Raw genomic sequence first — 26,105 nt, forward strand, 5'->3', positions numbered from 1 at the left:
TTTGGCCATTGGCTGCTCAAATCAGATTTCAAATTGTCTTTTGCATTGCTAGGAAAGCTACATACTACAACAACACCCATCCAAAGTGAACTGAACACTTGCAAAAAACAGTGTGAACAGAAAGTCTTTAAAAATATAATCTTCTTCTCTTTAAATAAGGCAACACAATGATTGCACATGAGGCAACACAATGATTGAGCCTATGGCCCACTGATGAAAGCCTTTGATTTGCAGTATTACAGACTGGCTGTCTGTGGTGACTTTCGCAATAAAAATCACAAGCGTTAGTGACACGTTTTCCATCAGCCAGCAGTGGTTGGTCTGCCAGAGAGGGTAGGCAGAGCTAAGCGGCTGCTTTTCCGGTCTCTGCAAGTGTTGCGAGTAAACAGTAATCTACTATGGCTGAACAAACAAAGAAAAGATGGATGACTACAGATACAACTTCAAAAATACACTTAACATAAATTAAAAGCCCAGTTGGATGTACTGCCAAATTCTCTGAAACGCCTTTGGAGACAGCTTATGGTAGAGAAATTGAAAACATTCAATTCACAGGCAACGGCTCTGGTGGACATTCCTGCAGTCCGCATGCCAATTGTACGCTCCCTTTAAAACTTGTGAAATCTGTGGCATTGTGCTATGTGATAAAACTGCACATTTTAGAGTGGCCTTTTATTGTGGCCAACTTAAGGCACACCTGTGCAATAATCATGCTGTCTAATCAGCATCTTGATATGCCACACCTGTGAGGTGGATGGATTATCTCGGCAAAGGAGAAGTTCTCACTAACACAGATTCAGACATATTTGTGAACAATATTTGAGAGAAATAGGCCTTTTGTGTACATAGAAAAAGTATTAGATCTTTGAGTTCAACTCATGAAAAATGGGAGCAAAAACAAAAGTGTTGCGTTCATATTTTTGTTCAGTGTAAGTCAAAATCCAAAGAAAAAGAAACAAATTCGACGCTCAGATGAAGGCAAACAGTCTAAAAAGGAAAGCGACCGTCAGCGAGGAAAATCAAGAGTTACAACAGGAGCCAACCGTGGACGTCACACATGCAACACTGTCTGGATATCTGGGAAGTGTGCTCGAGATTACATCTTTAAAGATCTGGTTTTAGAAACAAGCCTGATTTTCCTGCAGTCTGAACAAAGCAAAAGTAAGTGACTAGCAGGTGATCATAGTGGAGAATTTAGCAGCTAAAGAGGCAGAAATGTCCCTCAGGAGTTGGTGGAGACAAAAACAGAGCAAAAAGGTGAGTAGATAATGGACTGTACAGAGACTTCTTGTTTGAGTTGTGATGTTTGACATAACATGTTTATACTTTTGTTTATATTTTCTTTTGCTAACCCCAGGAGCCAGAGAAAAAAAATCTATAATTTAATACTGGTTTAAAAATGTTTTCCATCAGTAGGTTTCATTGAAGAAAAAAAAAAGCCCATGATTGAAGAACCGATGCTCCCAAATTAAATAACATATTGAGTACTTTCTAATGATAATTAAATATGATCTATTTTGCCTCGTGCCCTGTTTTGGAAACCTTTGTGACATTTACATGAACTGACTGACATCCACAGTGTCATCAAAGTGTATCGGTGAGACAATCGACTTTCCTGAATCTCAAAGATAAAACAACATTGTTGTCAATAATCAAGATCCAAAATATATCCAAATATCTCAGGTTAATGTCAAAACTAATGCGATGAAATCAAAGAGGTCGATGGTGAAAGTGTAAGAGGTACACACAAAAAGAAGACGCTGACTAATAGCATGAAGGGGATCATTTGTTCAATGAAATTACTAATTCATGCACAGAAATGTGGTTTTGTTTGTTTCCATGACGCATTCCCACAGTTGTATTTGTGTGTTTCTTTTCCAGAAGTAAGAAGATGCATTTTGAAAGATTTTTAGGCTGTAGGACATAAAATTCGGGGGAAATACAGAGTCTTTAAATACTTTATGAAGGCACAGTAAATAACAGACTCGGCTCTTGTTGGTTTATTTCAGGGCCTTGGAGCGGGACAGAAGGGTTGATTAATTACCTACTCATCTTTTTCTGTTTATTCTCTACAGCTGTGTTTTCTCCCTATAATCTGATCATATCCTCCTGCTATTTTCTATCTCACTTCTGTCTACCTTATAATCTAAAAACTTCCATTGGATTCAGATAGACCTCAACTCTGTCTCATCTATCTGATTCACCCAGACACACCCTGGAAACAAGCCAAACAAACAGACATATAATAATGGAAATCAATTTAGCAGCACAAAGCAAAAGCACCTGGAGAGACTTCAGGCACCTGGCTTTCCTCACAAAGCTCTCTTTTTCATTCTTGTCCCGCAGGGGCTTTTTTGAAAATCATTTTGTTTTGCAATCTAAATGTTATTTTTCCAGCCTATTGTGAAGCCTTAACTGGTTCAATCTGCTGAGCAGTTATATACTACTAATCAAATATCCTACCACAACTTCAGGCGCCTCTGAAAAGAAGTTTTGGATACCTTTTCTCTTGAATAAATTCATGGTTTTATTTCATGTGTCAGCCATCCAGGTTTACATCCTCAGATGGGGTTTGGGAAGCAGCAGGATGAAGTTTCAGTGCCACGGGGGACTCAAGAAAACTTTTGTATGCACCTGCCACAGTGTCTGGTGTATCTACAAGCAGAAGTTATTTAAGCTGTAGTAAGCAAGATTTTTATGTAAAAATGCACCTGTGTTTTCAGCCTAAATTGTAAAGAAAGGCTGCAGTACAGAAAAACATCACATCTTCCCCATTAGTTCTGATTGCTCACATTCTCAGGTGTCTTGTGTGGAAATTTCTCCTCATGGAAAAGTGAAGAGCTGTTGTCAACCTGCGTGCGGTTCTCGGCCAAAATACACAGTGAAAATGAATTGTGATGAGTCCTCTTGATCTCTGACAGCAACATTAACATCTCATCCTTTAGTAAAAGTCACAGGCATGAGAGTAAAGTACACTGCTCAAAAAAATAAAGGGAACACATAAACATTACAATGTAACTCCAAGTCAATCACACTTCTGGGATTTCAACCTGTCCATTTAGGAAGCAACACTGATTGTGAATTAATTTCACCTGCTGTTGTGCAAATGGAACATACAACAGGTGGAAATGAGAGGCAATTAGCACGACAACCCTATAAAGGAATGGTTCTGCAGGTGGTGGCCACAGACCATTTCCCTGTCCTCATCCTTTCTGTCTGATTTTCGGTCACTTTTGCATTTTGCCAGTGCTCTCACCACTAGAAGTAGCATGAGGCGTTGTCTGCAACCCACAGAAGTTGCTCAGTGCAACTCATCCAGGATGGCACATCAATGCGCGCTGTGGCAAGAAGGTTTGCTGTGTCTCTTAGCACAGTGTCAAGAGCATGTACCTCTGGATAAGCGGATAAGCGGACAAGCAGCGGAGGAGAAGCCCCGCTTACTCCCTGCCTACTCTCTGTGGCTCTGAATGTACCATCACTCACTCACTAAGTCACATACAGACCCATGTGTAGGGCTGACCCCAGCGGTCAGCCAAAAATAGGATTTCTCTCAATTAAACTTTTAAACTAATTCTTATAATACAAGGAACACTTCTTGCACAATCATATGACACACTTTCAAAGAAACATTTCCAAAATAGTACAGTTCTGTAAAGTACAGGGGCCATATTCACAAAAAGAAACACAAAAAGGGCATGTCATGTCTTACTTGAAGACCTCTATGGTTTTGGTCTAAGATAAAATCACAAAGCATTTATGCACTAAAACTAGCACCTCAGAAAGAGTGTAAAATGTGATTACAACTGCAGCCCAAATTCATCTTTCTAAGTGTCTTGATGAAGAATTTATAGGGATGTACGATATAGGATTTTTTGCCCATATCTTATATTTTCCAACCCTTATTGCCGACTTCGATACCGATATATTACATACGTTTTTTTCCACCTAATTGCAGAGACCATCAAGTCTCCCCTGTAGTGGAATTGATATCATGCCTACTCTTATTGTAGTGGCCCATGGCAAGATTGTTGAGATGGGCGATTCAGTTTGTAGTGTTGAATCAATGAGGTTTGGCCCCTCCTCACATGACCAATGCTGACCACAACCTTGCTGTCCGTTTCGGAAACTTGCACCCTTCTTCACGCTTGACGGAAGAGCATAATTAAAGCGTTGTTTTATCGGTGGAAAATATTGGAAGAAAGATTACATATCTGCCGATACCGATTTGTCATTTTCAAGTCATAATCTGCAGATACCGATAACATGCCGATATCGTACATCCATAATATTTTATTTCACATGCAGTGACACAGATGAGTCCCCTGTCAACCAATCATAGACATAGCAAAAGGATTGAATAGGACACTTCTATGAGGAACTTTTTGTGCCATTGAAGATGACTAAAAGTAAGATGAAATCTAAATTAAGAACATGATTTCCTTAAATTGCAGGGTAATCAATCAAAATATAGTTAGCACTTGCAGAAAATTATCTGAAAGTGTCTGTTCAAAATATATTTTAGCATTTATCTCTATTAAATGAAAATAAAACATGTTTCTTTCTGGTACATGGACATTATAATCTGACATCGATCATCTCAAGATAAATGTTCTTGTAGTTGTGTTTCTAAGAAGTTGTGTCTTGTTAGTTTAGGTCTAAACAGTTTAAAGGATCCTCTTCTCTTATTTGAAGCATTAAAATGTGGCAATATGCAGTAATTCTGCAGCTCCATTCATTAAGTCGAGGGCAGCTCTCACACTGTCTGTCTACTGATCCATTACCCCCACAGTGCTGAGATTTAAGCCTGACTGACTGAAATGGCAAAAACACATGCAAGAAATCTATGGGGATCACCAGCAGATAATTTGAAGACTGTTTGAGTGAGATAAAGAGGCTTTGGAGAATATAGATGCTTGGATTTAATTTGAAACAACTAATCACTTCCCACTGACACTTCCCCCATTAAAGACTCGTTGAGATCATTTTTTCTTTGCAAGAAATTTGTTAATTAAAAAAAAAGTTTCACTGGTGCATCATTTCAGGGAATTCGGTTCAGCTCATCTCCTGTAATTTATTATCCTTACAGCTAGCTGTCTTCCTAAGTGTCCGCGAGCAAAATATTGTGGATCATCAGCTAGCCCATTAGCGTCCTAGCAAACACACAAGCTTAATGAGGAATGCTGATACGCTTTGTCCTGGTCCAAAAGACACGAGGCAGAACTTAGTTTCCTGCAGGATGTGACAAGTGTCTGGCAAAGAAAAAATGACAGACAAAAAATTCAAAATGTCAAGGCATCCATTTAACAGCCTTTTGTGCTGGCAGCAAGTTAATCTGACACATTGTTGAAAAATCAATAGAAAGCAGAAAACTGTTAGGATAAACTGTTGGCAGCTGACATCCACCACTGTGAAACCGTGAAATCCACATTAGTTTCAGGACGTCCAGCAACAGTCAGAGGAAGGAGGTGGGCGGCTCTGCTCGGGGGGTTTGAACAATTCTATCTGTTATAATCTGATAGACTGTCCTGCACTTACACAGTGACAACACATACGCACACTAGCAGATCTTCACAGTCCTGACACATACACATGAACTCTTTTATTCCCTGCTCCCAGGAGATCCTTATCAGCTACAAGAACTCGTCTAGGCCAGACCAGTATTTTCCACATGTGAGGTGCTGAAACCATCCAGTACAACAGCAAGACAGAAATGTCAAGAGGCCGCTGGGGTTTAGAGTGTTCCTGATGAATTAGAAGTCATCTAGTTCCTCTTACAGCAACAAACAAAGGACTCAGCAGAGGACTTGGCTTACAAAGAAGAAAGAAAGACACCAGACCCTGAGGACATGAAAGATAGTTTGTTTTTGTTGCTCTTGGTCCAGGTCCAGAACGCTCTGCAGTAAGTGACGAAGCGCTTCCCGTATGAGACCTTTGTAAATACTTTGCAGAGTCATGAGGGAGGGCGATGAAAAAATAATACCAGATGGAGACTCTCTCTCCAGACTTGTGTGTTGGCAAGTTCTGCTGTTCTTTAACTATAAATTAGGGCCTGGCCATGACTGGATTTATGAGTCCGATACCAATACTGACATTTGGGATTTTAATTAGAAAAATCTGGTGACGATATTGTGGCCAATACTGTTTTTTTTTTCCTTCATCATAGTCGTGTCTAGTTCAATAAAACTCTGCGTGTGCATGACTCTCCATCAACTGCCCATTCATGCTCTAGTTGTAGATAAAGGGTATAAATTAAGAGAAAATTATACAAACACAAATTTGTTGTGTTTCCAGATTATCTGCACTTTGTAGGTGTACAAAACTTTGCAGAAATAAAACCAGGGCTAATAGTTTTTCAAGAAAGCAACACATCACTCAGCCAGTTCGACACATGGAGCAGGAAAGGACATCCTTATTGAGAAAAATTTAATAATCAAATGTTTGGGGCTACAGCCAGCAGCCAGTTAGCTAAGCTTAGCTTAACATAAGGATTGGCAACATGTAGCCTACCTCCCCAAAGGAGACTTAGGCTGCTTCTCAAGTCTCTTAAATTGCATCCATGCTTCCCTCACTCGCGACTTTCGCTTGAGTCTTAGTCCCTCCCACCAGAAATGCATGGAGAGATGCGAGGAAACCAGGAGAGGAGAGAGGAAACGAGGGAATTTTTTTTAAGAGACATGAGGTGTTCTTTCCTCTGAAGCGTCACATGCAGCGACGTCCTTTTGTGATGACGGCATCAGCTGATCACCGCTCGATCAGCTGACAGTCTGCTCTAAGAGCTGTTTGTGTCTGCACACGTGCTCTGTGTTCATTCTAATAAAACACACAGTAACTGTTTTCTCTCTGTATCCTGTTACCTGTTTAACACCTGCACATGAAGAGCAGGCTGCACTCTGTGTTCCTGCTGCTTAGAGCCATACAGACGCCTATCGGCACTATGCCTTCATCATATTTGTTCATTATTTACATGTATAATTACTGATAATCTGATTGGAATTTATTATTTAATCAGCCCAAATACTTATTATGCTCATGAACTAAGAAAATGATTTATTAGGCATGAGTCCGATCAGCTTCAGCGTCGAATCAGTAACTGATATCTAATAAGGGGGCGTGTCAGCCAGTAAAAGACTTCTGTGGCGGCTGCTCTCGTGTATCCTCGCTTATCGCTCCTCTGAATTACCTCCTCACTCCTCGCTCCTCCGCGCAGCGATAAGAGCCTTGAGACGGTTCTCAATATGGCAGCTCCGGAAATACTTCTGGTTCGGGCGAGTAGGGAGGAGCGAGGAAATATCAAATGAGAGACATGAGAAGCCGGTCAAAATATGCTAACTAGCATCTCATAAGTATCCCAATAACATGTCATATTTCATGACTTTCATCTGTACAAAAAAGGAAGCGGACCATTGACAATTTCAAACAAATGGTTGGTTCAGTACAAAACTATTTCTTGACTGGGTTCGGTGAGTTTCTGGAAATTTATTGGTACCAAGAACACCTAAAAGTATACAAATTCAAAAACATACTTAAGTTCTGGTGAGAAAAGTATGATGCAAAAAAAGAAAAATGAAGCCTCAAAACCTTTCAATTCAATCAATCAATTATTATATTGTTTGCTAATAGAGTTATCTTTTCTGCACTGTGCTTTGTTAGGTCATTATACCAACATAATGTACAGAGCAGTATACATAAGACAAAAAACAAAGCAAAACTAATCTTAAATGCATGATACAGATAGGGAAACTGTTCAAGTTAGCACTGACTTGCTGGACTTTTCCTACAGAAAGCGGTTTTGAACCATGTATGTACTGAAACAGTCCATTAACAAGAACAGAAATTGCCATCACTGTAGTCAGACAGATAACTGCGGATAATGCGCCTTAACATGAGATTAACTACTCTTACACATCCTCTTACCGTAGTAAATCAATTAATGCTAATAAGCACTGTTTCTTAATAATTTTTTTCCTGTCCTGTGTGACGTCAGGATTCGATGCTTTGAACAACTTCTTTTCTCTTCAGTCAGTAACAGCAAAGAGGAATATTCAGGACTTCAAGAAGAAGGTGACAGAAACCCTCAGCTGCCTTCCTGTGCTGCCCTCTGGTGGACTGGTAGGAAATGACTTTATGGCGAAATAGCACTTTCAACACAGAGCCATCAGCAAACACTTAGACTCCAGAAGACAATAAGTGCAAAACCATTTATCTAAATATAGCATTTGGTGCAGACCTTTAAAAGCTTACAGAGTTTTGTAATACACTTATACTAAAAGTATAAGAACAACACAACATAAAATGCAGTTAAAGGCAGACACATATGTCCACTGTAAAAGACTATCCAAACAAAATTAATTTTCTTTTACATGAAGTTATTATAGGAAAACACTAACATGTTCTTTTGTTGTTGTTTGACCATGGAATACAATGGCAGAGTTAATCTTTTTTACATTCAAATTATGCATTTGACAATTGTAAGAATCATCAAATGGCGACCAAATTCATGATTTTTAAGATAAGATAAGAGATAAGATAGACTTTATTGATCCCCCATTGGGGGAAATTCACTTGTTACAACAGCTCAAAGTAAAGGACAGGGTAAAACAAGTGATGGATAAAAAAGGCAAGACAAAAAGATAATCAAATGCAATAATAATAATAGTAAATACATTATGTACACCTTTCACTTATTGTGGATGTTTAAGTTTTTGTTCAAAATATTTATTTTTAAATGTATTCTTAAAATTGTATCGCATTAGAAACTGAAAAACAAGTCAATAATAAAACACAGATTCTGAATTAAAAATGATCGACCTGTTTTAGGACTGTTTCAGGTAAGCAGCCATCATAGGCCCAGTGGTTCAATACCCCATAATATTTTTTTATTGTCGCAGTAGAGCTTTATTTTATAGGTCAGCACAACTTCCAAATAATTTCCTAGGACCTCTTCAGAAAAGATCTACACAAGTTGGTATTCCCTGGAACTTCCTAATGATTATCCTAAAATATTAGCTTCCTTCTAAATCAATAGGTAAGTATGTGGTCTATTAAAAAAAGTTTAACATTATTTTGTAACAAAATAAATAAATAAAAGACAAATTTATAAAACTGAGAAACTAAATGGTCAGGATTATTTTGCTTACTCTAAAACTTCAAGCTGATATTTAATGAACACCAACAACAACAACAGTAACACTAACATGGTGTTCTCAATTGCTGTGAAAGCATGTTAGCAACTTGGAGAATAAGCGACCATCGCCACTTTTTGAGGTTTAAATTCTTATGATGTAAATAAAGACTCCGCCAACAGCTAAATCAAAGGCAAACTTTTGGTAGCCACTGCCATTACTACTTAGTCTCACTCCCTGCACCTTGTCCCTCTGAGTTTCTGTGATGTGTTAGGTGTCTGTTACAAAGTTAACGGTATTCTCTCTTATTTCTTCGTGGTTGCATACTGAGCATACTTGTGTGTAGGGATTGACCGATTATCGGCCGGGCCGATTATCGGCGCCGATATTCGGCATTTTGATGCCGAATATCGGACCGAATATTGAACTTTGTTTTATTTACTTAATAAAACTTCAGGAAGTTATTTATTTATTTATTTAAATTTTCAGTTAACTTTAAAAGAGATGCTGCTGACCCTGGGAACTCCCTGCGCTTTTTGTTTGTTTGTTTAATAAAGATATGCTTAAAGGCATTTAAACAAAGTTAAGTGTTGGAGTTTGTATTATTCAAAATTTTGACGCCAATATTTTAACTTTTACTGCAAATGAATATCGGCTCCAAATATCGGTTATTGGCCTCCTTGACTACTAATAATCGGTATCGGTATTGGCCCTGAAAAAGCCATATCGGTCTATCTCTACTTGTGTGTGTGTTTGTGTGTTGCTATTGAAAGTCTGGCAGGCAGCATTGTTCACAGCAGCGGCGAAGGACACATCTCCATAGCCTGTGTACCTTTCCCCTCTGCATGCTACTATAAATAGCTTCCAATGTTTTTGCAGTGTGTATGTTTGTGTGTGTGTGTGTGTGTGTGTTACCCTCACTTTCAGGGATATTTACCCTTTAATTAAGGGAAGGTGAAAGAGTTTTCAAGTTGCTGGTGTTTCATAAATAAATCAATGAGAATAGCAACTGCTTTCTGCCGTAGAAATGCATCAATTCCCAACAAAAAATATCAACGCATTCAATATATAAAGCACATGATTTACACACCCCTTTACCTTTTTTGTTTGTTATATAAAATTAGCCCATAAAGGTAGTTGTCCTTATCTTGGTACTTATCCTAAGTTTTGCAGGGCAGTTTCAAAACTCCAGCTGGAAAGAAATTCCAACTATAACTATACTATGAAAATATGAATATTAAGTTTCCAAACAGCACAAACAAATAAGGCAACGTGCGTTAGAAAAGAAGTCAAAGGCCAATTTTTCCTCACAAAGGCGAAGTGTTAAACTTCTGTGTCCTGTGTCATTTTGTGCTGGCCTAGTATGTTTTCACCTTAACTTCAGAGAAGTTAACCGTCCGTCGTTGCTGACTTAGTAAGCACGAAAGCTAATCATTAAACATTACAAGACAAGCTAGCTATGTCTACCTTTCCCATTCCCTTTAAATTACGCTTTTTCCGACAAATTGTGACACCACCGTGTGTCTGGCTTAATATTTTTTATATATATTTATGCTCACAAAAGTGGTGTAACAGTAGCCACATGGCCGGTTACTATATTTATTAAATAAACCTAATTTTAGTTTCGATAAAGACGTCCCCTCAGGTAGCCTTGATATAACTTCCAAAGACGTGCAATACCCTTTTAGACCACAGCGATGGCTCACGCTACCATAGGTTACAATTTAGGGAGGCGCTGTTTCACACATTTTAATAAAGTCAATGAACGCAGAGGAAGAGATGGCAGTTGCTGGGCCATGGTAGTGAAATACAAGCAGAGGTAAAGTTACAGACAGTGGCAACATTTACTAAAGTAAAGTACACCAGGCACAGATATTTTTGGCGTTCCTATACAAGATACAGCGTTTTTTCTCTTTTTTTATTTTTTACATCTCATGTTTACACACGTTCAAAAAAACTTAAAAGGAGCTTAAATTCAATTCTAATGCCACAATATGAGCAACAGAAGATAAGGGATGAATATGAATAGCTAACAAAATACAAGTAATAAAAATAGAAAAGTTATCTCCAATAGGGTTTGAAAGAAGGTAATGTTTATGTTTATAATACTTACCAAAATACACAGGTTATCTGCATATTTTTAAAACTAAAACTCAAGCTTTCACCTCCTTAGAGAAGCGGCGGTCATAAAAATATTAACATTAGCAGGGAGTACATGTTGGTCTATAATTGTTAAGTGCAAATTAAAGATACCTTGACATCCTTTTAATGCTATTTTATACTTTTGACACATCACAACTTCACTATGTTCCTTTGATAGTTAAAGTTTGTAGTTTGTATGCACATAAAGATTTTACATACGATCATATGATCAGCTTTTGCTGAAGTAATTTTTTGAGTCCAGATCTTTCCTTTTAATGTGAGTGTTTTGACATTGTGGTCATTATAACTTTTACTGCTTATTTTGCAGGTTAATTGCCCCAAGATACCTGTTATCAAACCAAGCAGGTGTTTTCACTTATGTTGCCTCATTAGACCTCTCCTCAGGACTGAATGCCATGTTTCTGGTTGGCATTTGTTATAATGTGATTTACTGATGTAGCTTTCTTCATGCACAGTTAATTTTCCATCACCAGGTTTACCCCTGATACAGAGAGAACATTGCATTCAGAGTTGCCAGTCTATAATGCCTTGCCTCACAATTCCTCTGCCAATTCATCTGATCTGAGTATTTATGTTGAGAAGGTCACAGACAGTAAAAGCTATTGTCATTTCATCTCTGTGTATTTTCACAGCTCTTTTACTTTTTCAGTTTCCTGATCTCTCTCATTCTGTCTTCTGTCACAGCCCAGCTCAAGCCTGGATAAACATGCAGCTGGCTGTTGCTAAAAATAACTCTATTTGACATCAGTAAAAAGAGAAAGGAACTGAGGATAACTTAACAGGGTGAGAAGCTGACTGTCACCAGCTTTTATAGTCGAGCAGCAAAAACATGAGGGACGAATTTTCCAGATGACCCAACTCCGCCCCTCAGTCTCCAATTTGTTTTATTTCTTTTCTGTCAACTCATCAAGATTCCACAGCTTCAACTACAAATAGTACGACTTAACAAAGCACTTGTAGAAACCACCTTTAGCCTGCAGGTGTAGCCTAGCCTACACCCCCAGCCTCCTGTCAAGGATGTTAGATGTCTATGGCTAATGCCCATCAAGCCTACCCAACAATCACTTTTGTCCCGGTCACACGGACAATAGGAAGTCTATCCGGACCGTGCTTCAGCCAGGATGTCTACAGGGGTCACAAACAAGTTTTGACACACACCACCAATATCTTGGACCTCAAGCCAAACTTAGGCCTCAGTCCCTAATTTCCATAGTTGTTACTTCACCATAGTACTGTATAAAATGTAAGTTAGAGGGTGTTTAATTGTTTTTAATTGAAAGTCCTTACCCCTTTATGTTATGTCACAGTTATGTAAACATCAGGTGGTACTGCAGTTGGGAGCAGCTACACTATTCAAAATCTCTCCTTGTGGTGCATTCAAGGAACTTCCAACATCCAAGAACTTCAATATTATAGCATTCACATGATTCCTGAAGACAAACAGTGACACCAGTTGACCAATCTACCACATTGCTGCATTAAACCAGTATTTTAAAACAAAAGATGAAAGCAGTGGGTTTTTGGAACTTAATTTTAAAGGAACACGTAGTCACACTTTGAATTTGTAGCCATAAATATAAGCCAAATCCATATAATGTCATGTGCACCACCCGGTGACCTAATAGTACAATGCTACAATTGAAGCTAAATTATACAAAATGCTAAAAGTAGATATTTCAGCTTTAAATGTTAGGTCAAGAGACGTAAATATTTATCAGATCCACTGATGAAAAATAATTAAGAACACTCAAGTACTTCAGTATACTTTTGTTAAACGTTGAGGTACTTCTACTGGAGTATTTCCATAAATTGCTTATTTTTACTGCTATATTTCAAAAGGATTTTCCTATTTTTACTGCACTACATTTATTTGAAAGCTGTTTTTGAACCTTTTTGACTTGTGACCCCCCATCAATGTATAGTTTTGGCCATTTGTCACTTTTTAAATGTTCATGAGTTGTAACTAGTTCCATCAAAGTCTTTTCACAATAAAAGCCAGAAGTTATGAATATAACTGCGTAGCATAAATCAGGTCTTTCTTCTTCATACCAAATTAATCATCTCATGACCCCTCTGACATATTTAGTGACCCTATGATGAGGGCTCCATCCAAAGGTTGGAAACCACTGCATACAACTACCGAACTATCTCCATCTTGACCAGCTACTACACTTTAATTATACTTTTCCATTGATTAATCAACATTAACAATCTAATAATTTCATACATGTATATCATATAATTAACAGATTTTGCTGATTCTTCTGCACTTTAAAATAATTTTGAATGCAGGACTAACTTGCAGTGAAGCTTTTTTTGTTACTGTTTTATTAGTATTTTTACACAAGTAAAATAACTGAATACCTCTGACCTGCTAATTTGACCAAAGAAACGTGAAAAGAAAAAAAAACATTGGAGATCAATTTTAAAGCCTGTTATTCATTGAAAACATTTATTACATTTTTTATGATGCAAACAACAGCGAGTCCCATCCTGGTTGGAACAGCTCATCACATAGTCATGAGGGAATGAAAGAGACACAAAGGGACAGGGACAGAAAAAATGTGTTTTAAGCGCAATTCCATTGTTTCCGTTAAAAAAAACATGACAATCAGCTCTCATTGTAAATTTTGGCATCTTTTCCCCTCCTGGTGTTCTCTCTGGAATATTGGTCATTAAAAATCAAAAGAACAAGGCATGCATAATAGTTTCTTGTAATGCACATAGATCAAAGGATACCACTTATTAATACAAAATCCATGTACGATGTTCATGTACATTTCATATATATATGGTCCCTTTCTTAGAGGCGTCATAGGCCTATCTACCTGTTCCCACTGAGGGACTGTGTCCTCTGGTATCTACGCTTGGTCACTAGATTCACCCTGTAAAAAGGTCTGCGCTGGAAAATACATCTGTGGGATGGACTACTAATATTCACGTTAACTAGATGTTACAACCATCTGTTTATTCCTCCTTTCGTCTCTTACTGCATGTTATTTCCACGCTATTTATCCCACAGTTTCATTTATTTAAATAGTTTTCTTTTCATCAACTGTCCCGTGTGCCATCAGCACGATATCATCAAACTATCCTGGGTTATAGCCTTTATTATTTTCTATTAAAAAACGTATCCCATCTGCTATACTACCACCCCATGCTTCTCTTTAAAAAGGGAAGTCCACAGATTACTTGGATCCATTTAATGCAACTGTGCCCACATGACAGAAAAGTCTAGAACAAAAGTATTTTAACTTCCAAGTAACCTAAAGGAATTTATCTAATTTCTGATACGCAAAGTTAAATGCACTGGTCAATTTTAATAAATGGGTGAAACAGCCTTGCGTCTATAGTGAGGGCTGTATACGTGGCCACACGGTTTACTTCTTGAAATGAAAGAAGAAAGAAAAGAAAAAGAAAACAGGACAAACCAAAACGTGTTGATTAAATACGATGTTGAATGAATGTCTTTACTGTTAAAAAAGTGTACTGCAATGTATACAACTATGTTGCTCTCTCTCACTGCTCAAAATGAGTTGAGGAGGGGACAGAGGCATCGGGATTGTTGATATACCAATGGAATCATATACAGATTTACAGTTATAATGCATCTATCATCACACTCAACTGATGGCAGGATGGGAGGGGGCGAGGGCAGCAAATGACAGACACAATATAGAAAAGATTCATCTGTTTGAATTTGAACACCCTTTGCGGTGGAACCAATGCTATGTTACTCTTAGAAAAAGACAGAGATGGACATGAGTGTGCGTGTGTGCGCATACAGGTATTATTTCTGTAAGTGCGGAACCAAATGTTCGACCAATAAAAGTCTATTGGGATCAAGTTGTACTGGTTTCTCTGAAGGTGGAGGCAGAGTTGTTAACCGAACATGGGGCTGAGTAAGATGGTACTGGTGGCAACGATGGGCGTCTTGAGTGGTTGGATTTAGCGCCCCCCTCCCCCCACGATGGTGGTGGTGGTGGTGGTGGTGGTATTGGTGTATTACGGGGCTTGGCTGCTTTAATCAATGTATTGGGAGAGCCAGCGGAAGCCATCACCGTAGCCCTGCCTCTTCAACACACTGCACATGAACACCTCCAGTGGTCTTGTGTTCAGCTCCTTCATGGCAATGTTGCCCTGCAAGAAAAACAGGAGACTAAGTCACACTTTGTCCGACTTCTTTTTCCCTGAGCATATTAAGGTTTGTCTCTTTACAAAACCAGAATAACCGCCTTGAGTCTGAAGACCAGCCAGTGAATTTGCAGTTTAAATTTCATAGTGTACTTGTGGCAGGGACAAGGGGTTTATATTTGTATAATTAAAATATTTGACAGAATACAATTCCCTAAAACCCAAACAACAGCATAAGTAGGCCTACATTAGAAAGGGAACATCTCTCTTTCCCTCCCTTTTTCTCTACAGAGTGATTGTCAGTAGGCAACAGCAGAGAGAAAAGGTAGAGGAGGGGAGGTTGTCCACTAATCAATTTCTTTTACAACTAAAAAATGTTTGTATAGAAAAATTCCCATCTGGTTTTGCTGAGATATCACTTTCATGAGAATGGCAGGGCTGAGAGGTCACGGTGACCTTTCACCTTTGAGCACCAAAATCTTATCTTTGAGTCCAAGTTGACTTCTGTGCAACATTCAAAGATATTCCATCCAGGCGTCCTGAGACACAATGTTCACAATAATTATAATATGATGTCACAGTGAAGTCATCACCTAATAATAATATCCTGTTAGATATTTGGATAACATTCTGTCATAATTAGTGAAATTATGTATCACAGAGTTAGAGCCAAACACAATATTTGAAGAGATCACAGGTCAGCTGTGGCTCAGTGGTAGAGTCGGTCGTCTTTCAATCGGAAGGTTGCTCCCGGTTAACCAACGTGTGAATGTGATATCTGATTGACAGATTGGGCCATTTACGGCCTCTTGCAGCCTCTGCCATCAGTGTATGAATGTGTGTGTGAATGGGTCGCAAAGACTTGAAAAGCGCTATATAAGTATAGTCCATTTACAGGTAAATTTGACCGGCTTTCTTGAGGTCTTAGTTCCCAGAATGGGACAAACAGTTGTACAGAGTTAATTACAAGTATTTGATGGATTTGATCTAAAGGGAGCTCTGGGTTAAAATGCAGTTTTTGAATATGTTATAATGTGAAAAGGAGGTGTTCAGTTGCCCTTTTAGCTCGGCAAACACACAAAGAAGGTGAACTCCTGTAGGACAACACTTGCAGTCTGCTTTGACCGTAAAATTCTGTGTATAAGACGCACTTTTACATATTGTTTCATCTAAAATGTGGGCTGCATCCTATATACTGGTGCGACCAATATACCAGTATAAAATGCAGAGAGAGGTATGTTATTGTGTTACGGTATTTTACCCAGATGATGCCGCTGTCCAGTTGTTAATTGATGAAGTCACATCTCCGCATTAAACTGTTTCCGGGTAAAACTAACTTGATTGTTGCCAACACTTCGTCATGGACATGCTCCGTCATGATCACCATTGCAGCCGCCATCCTCACAACAATCAGCGATTGCGTAGGCTGCCAACTACCGCTAGCTACACCACCAGTAGCTAGCAGGATTGCAAACTCAACATGGCGAAAACAGACGGTAGGCTGTAATTTGTGTGTTTTTAATGTGTTTTAAATTAAAATAAATTGAAATAGTGTTGAAATAACTTGTATACATGTTTTTATTAATAAATAGCTCTAGAAAACCTTGTCCCTCTGGGATACCCCCAAAACAGACTGCGTCTTATATTCAGGTGCAACTTTTATTCGAGATTTTACGGTAACTTTATATTGTCGATGTATTGTGGTGGGGCTCATCTTCCTGTAACCAATGGGTCTCCATGCAGTTTTTTTCTCCATTTCAAATGTTTTGATTGTTTTATATAGTTGACTGGCTTATAAATCTTACAATGAGATGTCAAAAAAAGGGCAGAATACACTGTCCTGACAGAGAAGGGCTGTGTTTACTCACTTTTCCTGTCGTCTGTCCATACAATCCAAACATTTCCCTCAGCCTCTCCTCACTGATGGCATCATTTCTGTCGATCTTGTTGCCCAGGATCAGGATAGGCACATTTCCGATGGTCTCGTCTGTCATTAATGCCTGAGAGGAAAGAGTAGGTATAAAAATGTGAATCACTGGTATCCTTAGGGTGACAAAGAAAATATATACTCTCACATACTACTATGTGGCAAACAGGATACATGATATTAAGCTCCATCTGGGAATGATTTTGTGATTATTGTTGTCGTTTTAATGATTGCTAGTTTCCCACATTTTACAGCATTAAACCTTGAATAGACTTAAGTACTGAAAGAAATTGATTACTTATATATGATAAGTAGGTCATGAAGTAGGCACTAGGCTAGATAATTGTATATAAATGGGTGGTTTGTAGCATTTAGACCTCTGCTGTGGCAGCTCCTAACCATCTTATGCCGCTGCGGTTTACATCGCATGTTACACAACTACGTTATAAACAAACATACAGCGAGATAACCCAAGACAAGGAAGTTTTTTGTCTCAGAAAAATAATCCCAAACAGGCAAATTGTGGATAAGGGATGAAAGACGTTTAGAGTACTTCATCCAGACTTTTAAAAACTTCTTTGTATAAATAAGTATGGGCAGAATTTCTTCAGATAAAACAAACAGACAGAAGTCACATAAGACAATGATTATTCATTCCTTTCTTGCTGTAAACAACAAAAAAAACAAGCATGTGACTTGTCGAGTCCTGCTAAATTACCACTCTACACTATGACAGTGACATAGCGGGTACTTACATCAAGTTCTGCTTTTGATTCGGCCAACCTGATGAGGTCTGCACAATCCACAAGGAAGACGATGCCATTGATGGCAGGGAGGTAGTTTTTCCACACTCGGCGGGCTGTGTGAACCAACACACAACATAGAACAAACAAACAAAAAACAAACATGAGTTTTACATTCCTTCTGTTAGAAACATGTTTCACTCACTACTGTGACAAACCTTACTGTCCTACTTCTGTTGGCAATAGCATCAGCAGGAGATCTTTTAAGCCCAGCGCAAATTCCCTGACGGGTCAGTTATTTTGCCTCAAGGAAACTGCTAATCTCTCTATATCTTTATATCTAGTTCACAGCAGCAGTGAAAACGTGGAAGCAGAGCTTCACTAACACACACTGTGACCGATGAAAGCCTAAAACTTTGATATACACAACACACACACCTTGTGCGTGGCCTCCAAGGTCAAAGGTGGTGAAAGTCATGCCGGCGATCGTCAGCTCTTCCGAGGCTGGGGGGAAAGGACAAAGACGAAAAGTCAGGTTGCTTTATAGAAACCGACAAATGTGGCACACACGTGCAGCAAGAGCAAATGCATTAGCTGAATTACACACATTACACAGTTTTAAATATACTCGCAGCTCATACCCATTCAAGAGTAGTTTAAAAATGGCAAACATAAAATGCCTATGAATAATCTGCTTGATTTTGATGATGGCTTTTAACACATAACTAGATGTGTGTGGGAGAGTAGCACCAACTCACTTGGATGTAAAGTTGGCACATGCTGTCCCAATCTGTCATCTTTGAGCATGTGCAGTAGCGTCGTTTTGCCAGCATTGTCCAGGCCAAGAAATACTAACTTGCCGCATTTCTTGTACAGTCCTGAAACAAGGCCAGAAGCATTTTAGAACACAAGCCTGGACACAATAAACATTTTTAGATGTGTACAATGCATTGTCTTAGGACATTTTGAAAATAAAAAAACACTATATGTGAACTCAGGTGATCAATCAGGTGCCACTGGAGGTCTGTCAAGGCTCAAGTAATAGCGCTTGGAAGAAAATACCATAGTCTTCAAAGCATAAAGGTGGCATTTAACAAAAGAGTTGCTGAGCTCAGACTTGTTGTCAGGCATTAACTGGATATCTAATTCTCACAAAAAATAGTTTATTTCATGCACAATGAAAACAGGCAAAGGTAACTGTAATTCACATAGTGATTTTGACATTCACTTATCTGAACATCACATTATAAAAAGGTTAAAAAAAACCCAACCCAAGTTAAGCTAGGCTGTTTGATGAATGATTTATATAATTCTATTGAGAAACTACATTAAGTCACATTCTCTGTTTCCTGCCCAGGGACTACATTTGCAAAGCTGTACATCGTTCCTGTCAAATAAACAAATAAATAAATATTGATAAATAACACAGATCCCTGCTTCAAAGGCATCCTGAAGATTTCACTCTGATTGGCAGCTCTGTCAGATCGGATTATCAACTAACGGACATAATAGAGGAGAAAAGGTGTAACTAATGCAGTCTCCTTCCTCAACCCTCCCCAGGCTGTGTGTTTACCACTCTGAGTCAGCATAGTGATACCCAGTGGATTTGCTGAAATCTTTTGACTGAGTCAGCTCTACTAGACGTCACTATTACACACAACAGCACTATGCAACCTGTCTGACAGGGAGAACAGGACCGACTGCTTCTGACACAGAGAGCTCTGCCACAGAAACTAGAACAGCACACCTCTGGGAGAGGAGCAGCTGGTACACCTAACGAGGTTTCCCACCAGATTTCAGACGGACACATAGATCACAAACACATTTGGGAGGAAAAATCAAGTTGTGTTTTTATGAGAGACATTCCCTTTGTGTGTCTTAATGTTCACACGACAGAAGGGTAGAGCAAAAACATAAGACCCAATCGCCTCTGGTTGAGAAGTTTTCTTTGGAGCGTGTTTACACTACTCTGAAAAATATATTAATAAGACAAACTGCATCCTCGCAGAGTCACTGCAAACACTCCCTGTTAATGCACAGTAAGGAGACATTTTGAGACTGGCAATTTGGTGCATGTTTCTAGGTGAACCACTTTTCAGAAACATAAGGAGCATGTGTGGCCTTGATTGTAATCAAACCCAAAATCCAGCTCGGGTGAGGCTCAAACCAAGTCGCTCTTCAAGGTGATTTCAAGCTACACAACAGACACAAATTAAAATGAATGAATTTCATTCATTTCTCGTCACTACATTAGAAACTAGTCAACGTCAATAGGGTCCTGTGATGTTATGATTAGGAAATAAAATGAACTTACAAGGGCTTAAGCGGAGGAGGCAACTTTACTGATAATGTTTTAGCAACTGAAATTATGTAGTGTGAATTCAAAGTTCAGTAGTGTCGCCTGCTCCACAGAACAGTCACAGTATTTGTGTTTAAGCTTGACATCTGCAGGGCTAAACATATGTCAACACTTGTAAAGAAACTCTGCGTCTTCCTATCAGCTTTAACCACATCAGGGATGGCAGGAACAAAGCCTATCTTTGTGAATACAACTCCTGGACCCACTTTTGACTTAAAAACGTCAGAACTGAGAACAACACAGCAGCCAGCAGTTGTTACAATTCAAGTTGTTCTTGTAATCACAGAATATAAAAATGCGACCATACTCGCACTAAATACTCTCAATAGTCACACTATGATGACAACATTTTAGTTAATTAAAATAAAATTGGTATGCAGAAGCAACCACACCTGTTTGTATTAATATTTTAAAGGCTTTGATAGAGAATTACAATGAGTTAGTGTGACTGATCACCAGTACTCACCTAAAAACTGTAGCACGCTATTGAAACTGCTATAAAACCAGTCAAATAAGAATGACATATCCGGAGCTGTTGAATCCTAAAAAAAAAACAGGGAAAGAAGAGGTAAGAAGTCTTGAAATGCAAAGAGAAGGAGACAGAAAAGGGCTGGGACATGTTATTTTGTCAGCAACATCCATTATTATCGTACATCAAGTAAGGAAAATTGAGGGAGGCTGTGCAACAAACTGTCCTGGTACAAATCATCTCATGTTTTGTGCCTTTTTCAACCATTTCCTTCTGAATATATCAAAAACTTAAGTTTACTTATTTTTGTACTGAGGTTGTCACTGACAGTATCCACAGAAGCTGTTTTACCAATGGATGGAGGTTTTACCTATACGGTACTGAAAGCATTGAGACATGAACATTTAATTGTTGTGGAAGGAAAACTTTGAGAGGGATTTGGGCAGCCGTATATAGACAGTACAGTGTCCCTCAAAATGCAAAGAGTTGTTACAATAAATGCTGAAATGGGAAATGTGGATATTTTAATAGGGCTGTGCAAAAATATCAATGCATCGAAGTATCGCGATATTTAATTTACACGAGAATGTATCGATTTTCCCAACCCTCATATCGATACATTTAATGGATTAATGATATTAATATCAAATTCCTGTTATCATAACGACCTCCGCTCCTGTAGATGTCGCTGTAATGCTGGGAGGCTGGTTTCTTCCCTGCATCGGTCACTGCTGGCATTACTGCAGAAGAGCAGGGGTAAAAACTCAAAGCAGACGTCGGACCATACTTCAGTTTTGCAACCAAAACAGAGACAAATTATTTAGATAATCAACCTACGATCGCACTAACAAGACACCGCGCAGATAACCCTTTTTTCCACAGCGATAAACAGCAAAATAACAAGGTCCACAGACACGAGGGATGTACTCGCGGACGTCTCTCTCTGTATGTGTGTGTGTGTGTTTGTCTGACAAGCATGTACTCTGCCCCGAACGGGTATGGGAGGGGCAAAGCGCAAACGGAGGATGTTCAGTAATTAATCAATCGCTGATGGAGATCTTGGACAGATAAAATAAACATGACAGAATTTGCCCATAAATTTGCCCGGGTGTGTTTGTCTGAGGAGCATGTGTGAAGGCCATGTGTTTACAACATTATGTGTGTTCAGTGAAACTGCAATTCAAATATTGTTCTAATAAATTATAATGGAAATTATGAACTACATAGTTTTAATTAAATTTGTGCTACCCAGGTGGTACATAGCAAGTTATATTCACAGTTTCACACTTTTAAGTTTTCAGTAAATTATGTAGAATATTGCAAAGTATCGCAATACGTATCGTATCGTGACCCAAGTATCGTGATACGTATTGTATCGTGACGTCCTTGCCAATACCCAGCCCTATCTTTTAACGTATCATACAACATCTAATAATGAGATTCAATATATTTGAAGACAGTAAATATGAGCATTAGCTAATGGGCAAAATCATGTAAATATTGGCCAAATGTTATCTATGGATGAGGCTACTGTGTTAAAGGCCGGTTCTAAAGATTAATTTATTTCAGTGGGGTATTGTTGGGATAATTGGCTTAATATCACATTTATAAAATGGCTAGCACCTACGGAGAAAGGAACCTAAAAGACAGTACGATCAATAAAAACCAATCAGCATCCCTAGCCAAGAATCTCATAAATGTGATGGCACTCAGCTTTAGGACTATGTAGACTGCTACAACCTATCAGATAGATAATGGCCATTGGTGATAAGAACAATGACTGGCTTTCTACAGCCGATGATAAGCTTGTTCCAGTAGCAGCCTTTGGACAGCAGGACAGGAGATTCAGATCACTGACCACATACCATCTGACAGTTCCTCAACAACCCATCTGCAAGGGCCTTAGAAATAAAGCCTAGTCTTAACCTTTCAGGACTAGCTGGGCAGATTGTATTTCAATTAAAACAAAATGGATCCGAGATAGGACCTGCTGTTACTGTGACATCAAACAGCTCTCTGACTGAACACATGCAACAGCTTGTTTCTAGCTTTGTTCATTTCTTATTCTAGTTCTACAACCTCCGTTTTTCCTCTTTTAAGTGACGTGATCAGCAGTTTCTGCCACAGTCACTGACATGAAAATGAAAATGAAAACAAATACTTCCTCTCACTGTAACCAAGGGGCATGAAACCATGATGTTTGCAATATCAGACACCTACATACAATTTTTATTTCCTAGATTTTTCTCTTTGACAGTCACAGAGGAATCAGAACAAGGTAAGCCAGTGCTGACCTTTGGCCCTTGTTACGTAACATGCAAACAGCACTGGGGCTAAAGTATACGGTAGGTATAAAGTTCAAGACCATGCAAATACAGCGTCAGCTGTTGCTACACTTCAGTGACATATGGTCACACGCCTGCCCCGACTGGCTGCTATGACACTGTGGGCTGGCCTTACAGACATCCACGTGTGGCGTGATGCAGCTGCGAATGCAAAAGTTTGACAGTGACTGACAACAACCAAAAGCAAATATGCACTTAAATAAGAACAAAACTAAAGTGAGTTTATAAAGTTCAGCAAACAAAAAGGCAGAGTACTTAACTTTATACAAAGAATCTAGTGTTGTTTTTAGCAGGCTTAAACTGTGCAAACAGATCAACAAACTACATTAAAGTGACTGGTTTAAAAGGTGTGATAAAAAGTTGTTTGGTACGATAGAGTTAAGATAATCTAATGAAGACAATTGTTGTCAGTTAAATCAATCAAATGAGTAAATGCCCATTATTTGAAGTTAACACTTTCAGAAAAGTATTTTTTGTGACTGATTAGGAGTGCGCTCAAAATGCAAAACTACATTTTTAAAGTGTGTCATCAGTGATATACACCTTTTAAACCAAAACTCCAACGTCGAAGGAGAACTTAGTGGAATCTGATGGAAATTGATTTGAACCAGTTTTTCTTTTATTTTTTGCAATATTATTATTTTTATTTATGTGCGTATTATTCAATTTTCTATTTTTTCCCCTATTCATTTATTTTTTACTACAATTATTTTAACCATTTTCATTATTATTATTTTCACTTCACTTCGCTTATTTGTTTATTTCCTATAGGCACTAGATTTTGTTGCGGTGTATAATTGTCAGAATAGGCAAAAAGCTAAATGTCTGTAATGGCTCTCTGTAAATCTTCTGGCTGCCAGTAAAAACAAAATTACAAACAGAAAAAACAAAGAGAACAGAGTGAACTTTAAAATGTGTTGCTTGAGCAAATATATCAGTGTTTTAGAAATGTGTTTTAGTTCACAGATTAAAATAACCAGGACACCTTTTGCCTTGCGAAGATTTAGTCTCTATCGATTGCCACTTTCAGAGGCTTTCAGACTGGTGTTGTAAAGCAACATACGTGTTATTTTGAAATTATAAACCCACAAAACAATCACTGGATGAGCTTAAACTCGTCTGTCAAACATGTCCAGCTCATAGCCGTGGTCAGCGAAGTTAGCTAACATTTTACCTTAATGGCTAACACTTACATGGAAGACTGATCTATGACAGGTTCCGCTTCGGCAAAAATAACAAAAAAGGCCCGAGTATCAGCAAAACTCCGAGTCAAAGAAAGCTACATACCGTTGTTATTTGATTTTAATTTCATAAAGCTTGGGTGAGGCCGGCTAAAACGTCGGATAGCATGAAGCAACTAGCTACGTGTCATCTTCTCCAACAGGCGACGTTGCATCAAAGTGGCTAGTAGCAACGTTAGCTCCTCAGCAGGTAGCTACATAATTACTTGAACAATGTACTAATTACAGTGTAGACAGGAAATACGGGGAAAATATTTACTTCATTAACATACCTGAATATTAAAAATAGATATAACAGCTGGTTCAGTTAACATCCAGCTCGAGGCTCTATTATAATACGCGAGTTAGCCAACTTGGTGTTAGCAATGCTAATGTAGCATCGTCAGGAGCCGGGGTAGTTTGCTAGCCTTGATGCCGAGCGTTCACACATAAGACTGTTTTCTGATCATAATGAGAAAATGTATCAAAACACTTACCCGTTATTTAGGTGTAGACTTATTTACCGAACGTGTTTACTCTTATAGTCATGTAAATTCGTCTCCTGGTCGAAAAATAGAGAGCCTGCGAAATGCCAGGTCTTCCTCTTCTTTTTCGTGTTTTGTTACTGAGCCACGACACTGCAATGGCTGTCCAACAACTCCCACACTCTGCCCAGCCGCTTCCGGTTTGTGTTTCACAATCATCTTTCCGGCAGGTGAACAGATTTGAACCGAGAGTCTAGTGTTCTACTTGTTCCACAATTTACACACACACACACACACACATTTTGTATTATTGTTTTATATATAGAGCGAGATAAATATATATTCTTATTGCCTATTTTTCATCTTTTTCTTCATAGTCTTTTACTTATTTTTATTCTAGTTCAGTTATAATTGTTCTGCACCAAAACACCAAAATAAATTCCTTGTGTAAACCGACTTGGCAATAAACCCCGATTCTGACTCTGATTCTGAACATCATAGTCTTTTAACTAGCTTATACAGTTCTGGAAATCCACTTGTAATTTAGTTAAATGTGATTTTTCTATAGATGACAACTGCGCAAGGGATCGTTTGAAACCTCTATAAACAGGTTAGCGGGAATGGTGCCAATTCCGCCACATTCAACTTAATTAGCAAATATTTTTAAAAAGACAGTAATTGTACATCATCTGAGAATGTACTCTTAACTAATAGTTTTAGAACTCTTTATTACAAACTGTCAATATACTGTACATTGTACAAAAAGAAAACATCACAGTCACATACATACAAATGAGGCATTGACAAAACAAACCAAAACGTCGTGTCAATAGAATAGACAGTAGAAACAAAACAAATCTTCGATAAAATAAGTTATATATAAATAATAATTCTTTTTTTAATATAAAAATAACTAAAAATAAAAACGCCAGAGTATGACAATCTGTTCACACAAAAACTTTGAAGATATTGCATACTGTACTCTTAACTCATGTTTCCAGTATACTGGAAAATCCAGAGCACCAGAGGAAATGCCACGTGTACACACTGCGCATGCCCGACGATTTTGACGTTGATCCTGCTGGGTGATCCCAACTTCCGGTGAAAGAGGAGAAGTGTTTCACACGATTACTCTGAC

At 38.4% G+C, this 26,105-nt stretch overlaps 1 protein-coding gene across 1 annotated transcript; it reads right to left on the reverse strand.

Annotated features, from left to right (window-relative positions):
* Window positions 1-13,708: 13,708 nt before the first annotated feature.
* sar1b (secretion associated, Ras related GTPase 1B) lies at window positions 13,709-25,147 on the reverse strand. The gene is made up of 7 exons (XM_069674226.1): window positions 24,980-25,147; window positions 20,915-20,990; window positions 18,848-18,967; window positions 18,528-18,593; window positions 18,102-18,205; window positions 17,288-17,419; window positions 13,709-15,425 (listed from the first exon to the last, which is right to left on the reverse strand). The coding sequence occupies exons 2-7, from the start codon at window positions 20,970-20,972 to the stop codon at window positions 15,309-15,311; spliced, it is 597 nt and encodes a 198-aa protein (XP_069530327.1). The 5' UTR covers window positions 20,973-20,990; window positions 24,980-25,147; the 3' UTR covers window positions 13,709-15,308.
* Between the last annotated feature and the right edge of the window lie 958 nt (window positions 25,148-26,105).

Source organism: Semicossyphus pulcher, unplaced genomic scaffold (assembly GCF_022749685.1).
Source record: "Semicossyphus pulcher isolate SPU_LCO1_2020_fin unplaced genomic scaffold, fSemPul1.0.p SCAF_10, whole genome shotgun sequence".
Classification (NCBI taxonomy): domain Eukaryota; kingdom Metazoa; phylum Chordata; class Actinopteri; order Labriformes; family Labridae; genus Semicossyphus; species Semicossyphus pulcher.

Bases quoted from the DNA above. Each gene is read 5' to 3' on its own strand.
- sar1b (XM_069674226.1), bottom strand. From the start codon at position 20,972: ATGTCATTCTTATTTGACTGGTTTTATAGCAGTTTCAATAGCGTGCTA. The intron at 18,594-18,847 runs GTGAGTTGGTGC...CTTTCCCCCCAG, and splicing joins TGTGCCAACTTTACATCCAA to CCTCGGAAGAGCTGACGATC. The intron at 18,206-18,527 runs GTGTGTGTGTTG...TGGTTCACACAG, and splicing joins CCTTGGAGGCCACGCACAAG to CCCGCCGAGTGTGGAAAAAC.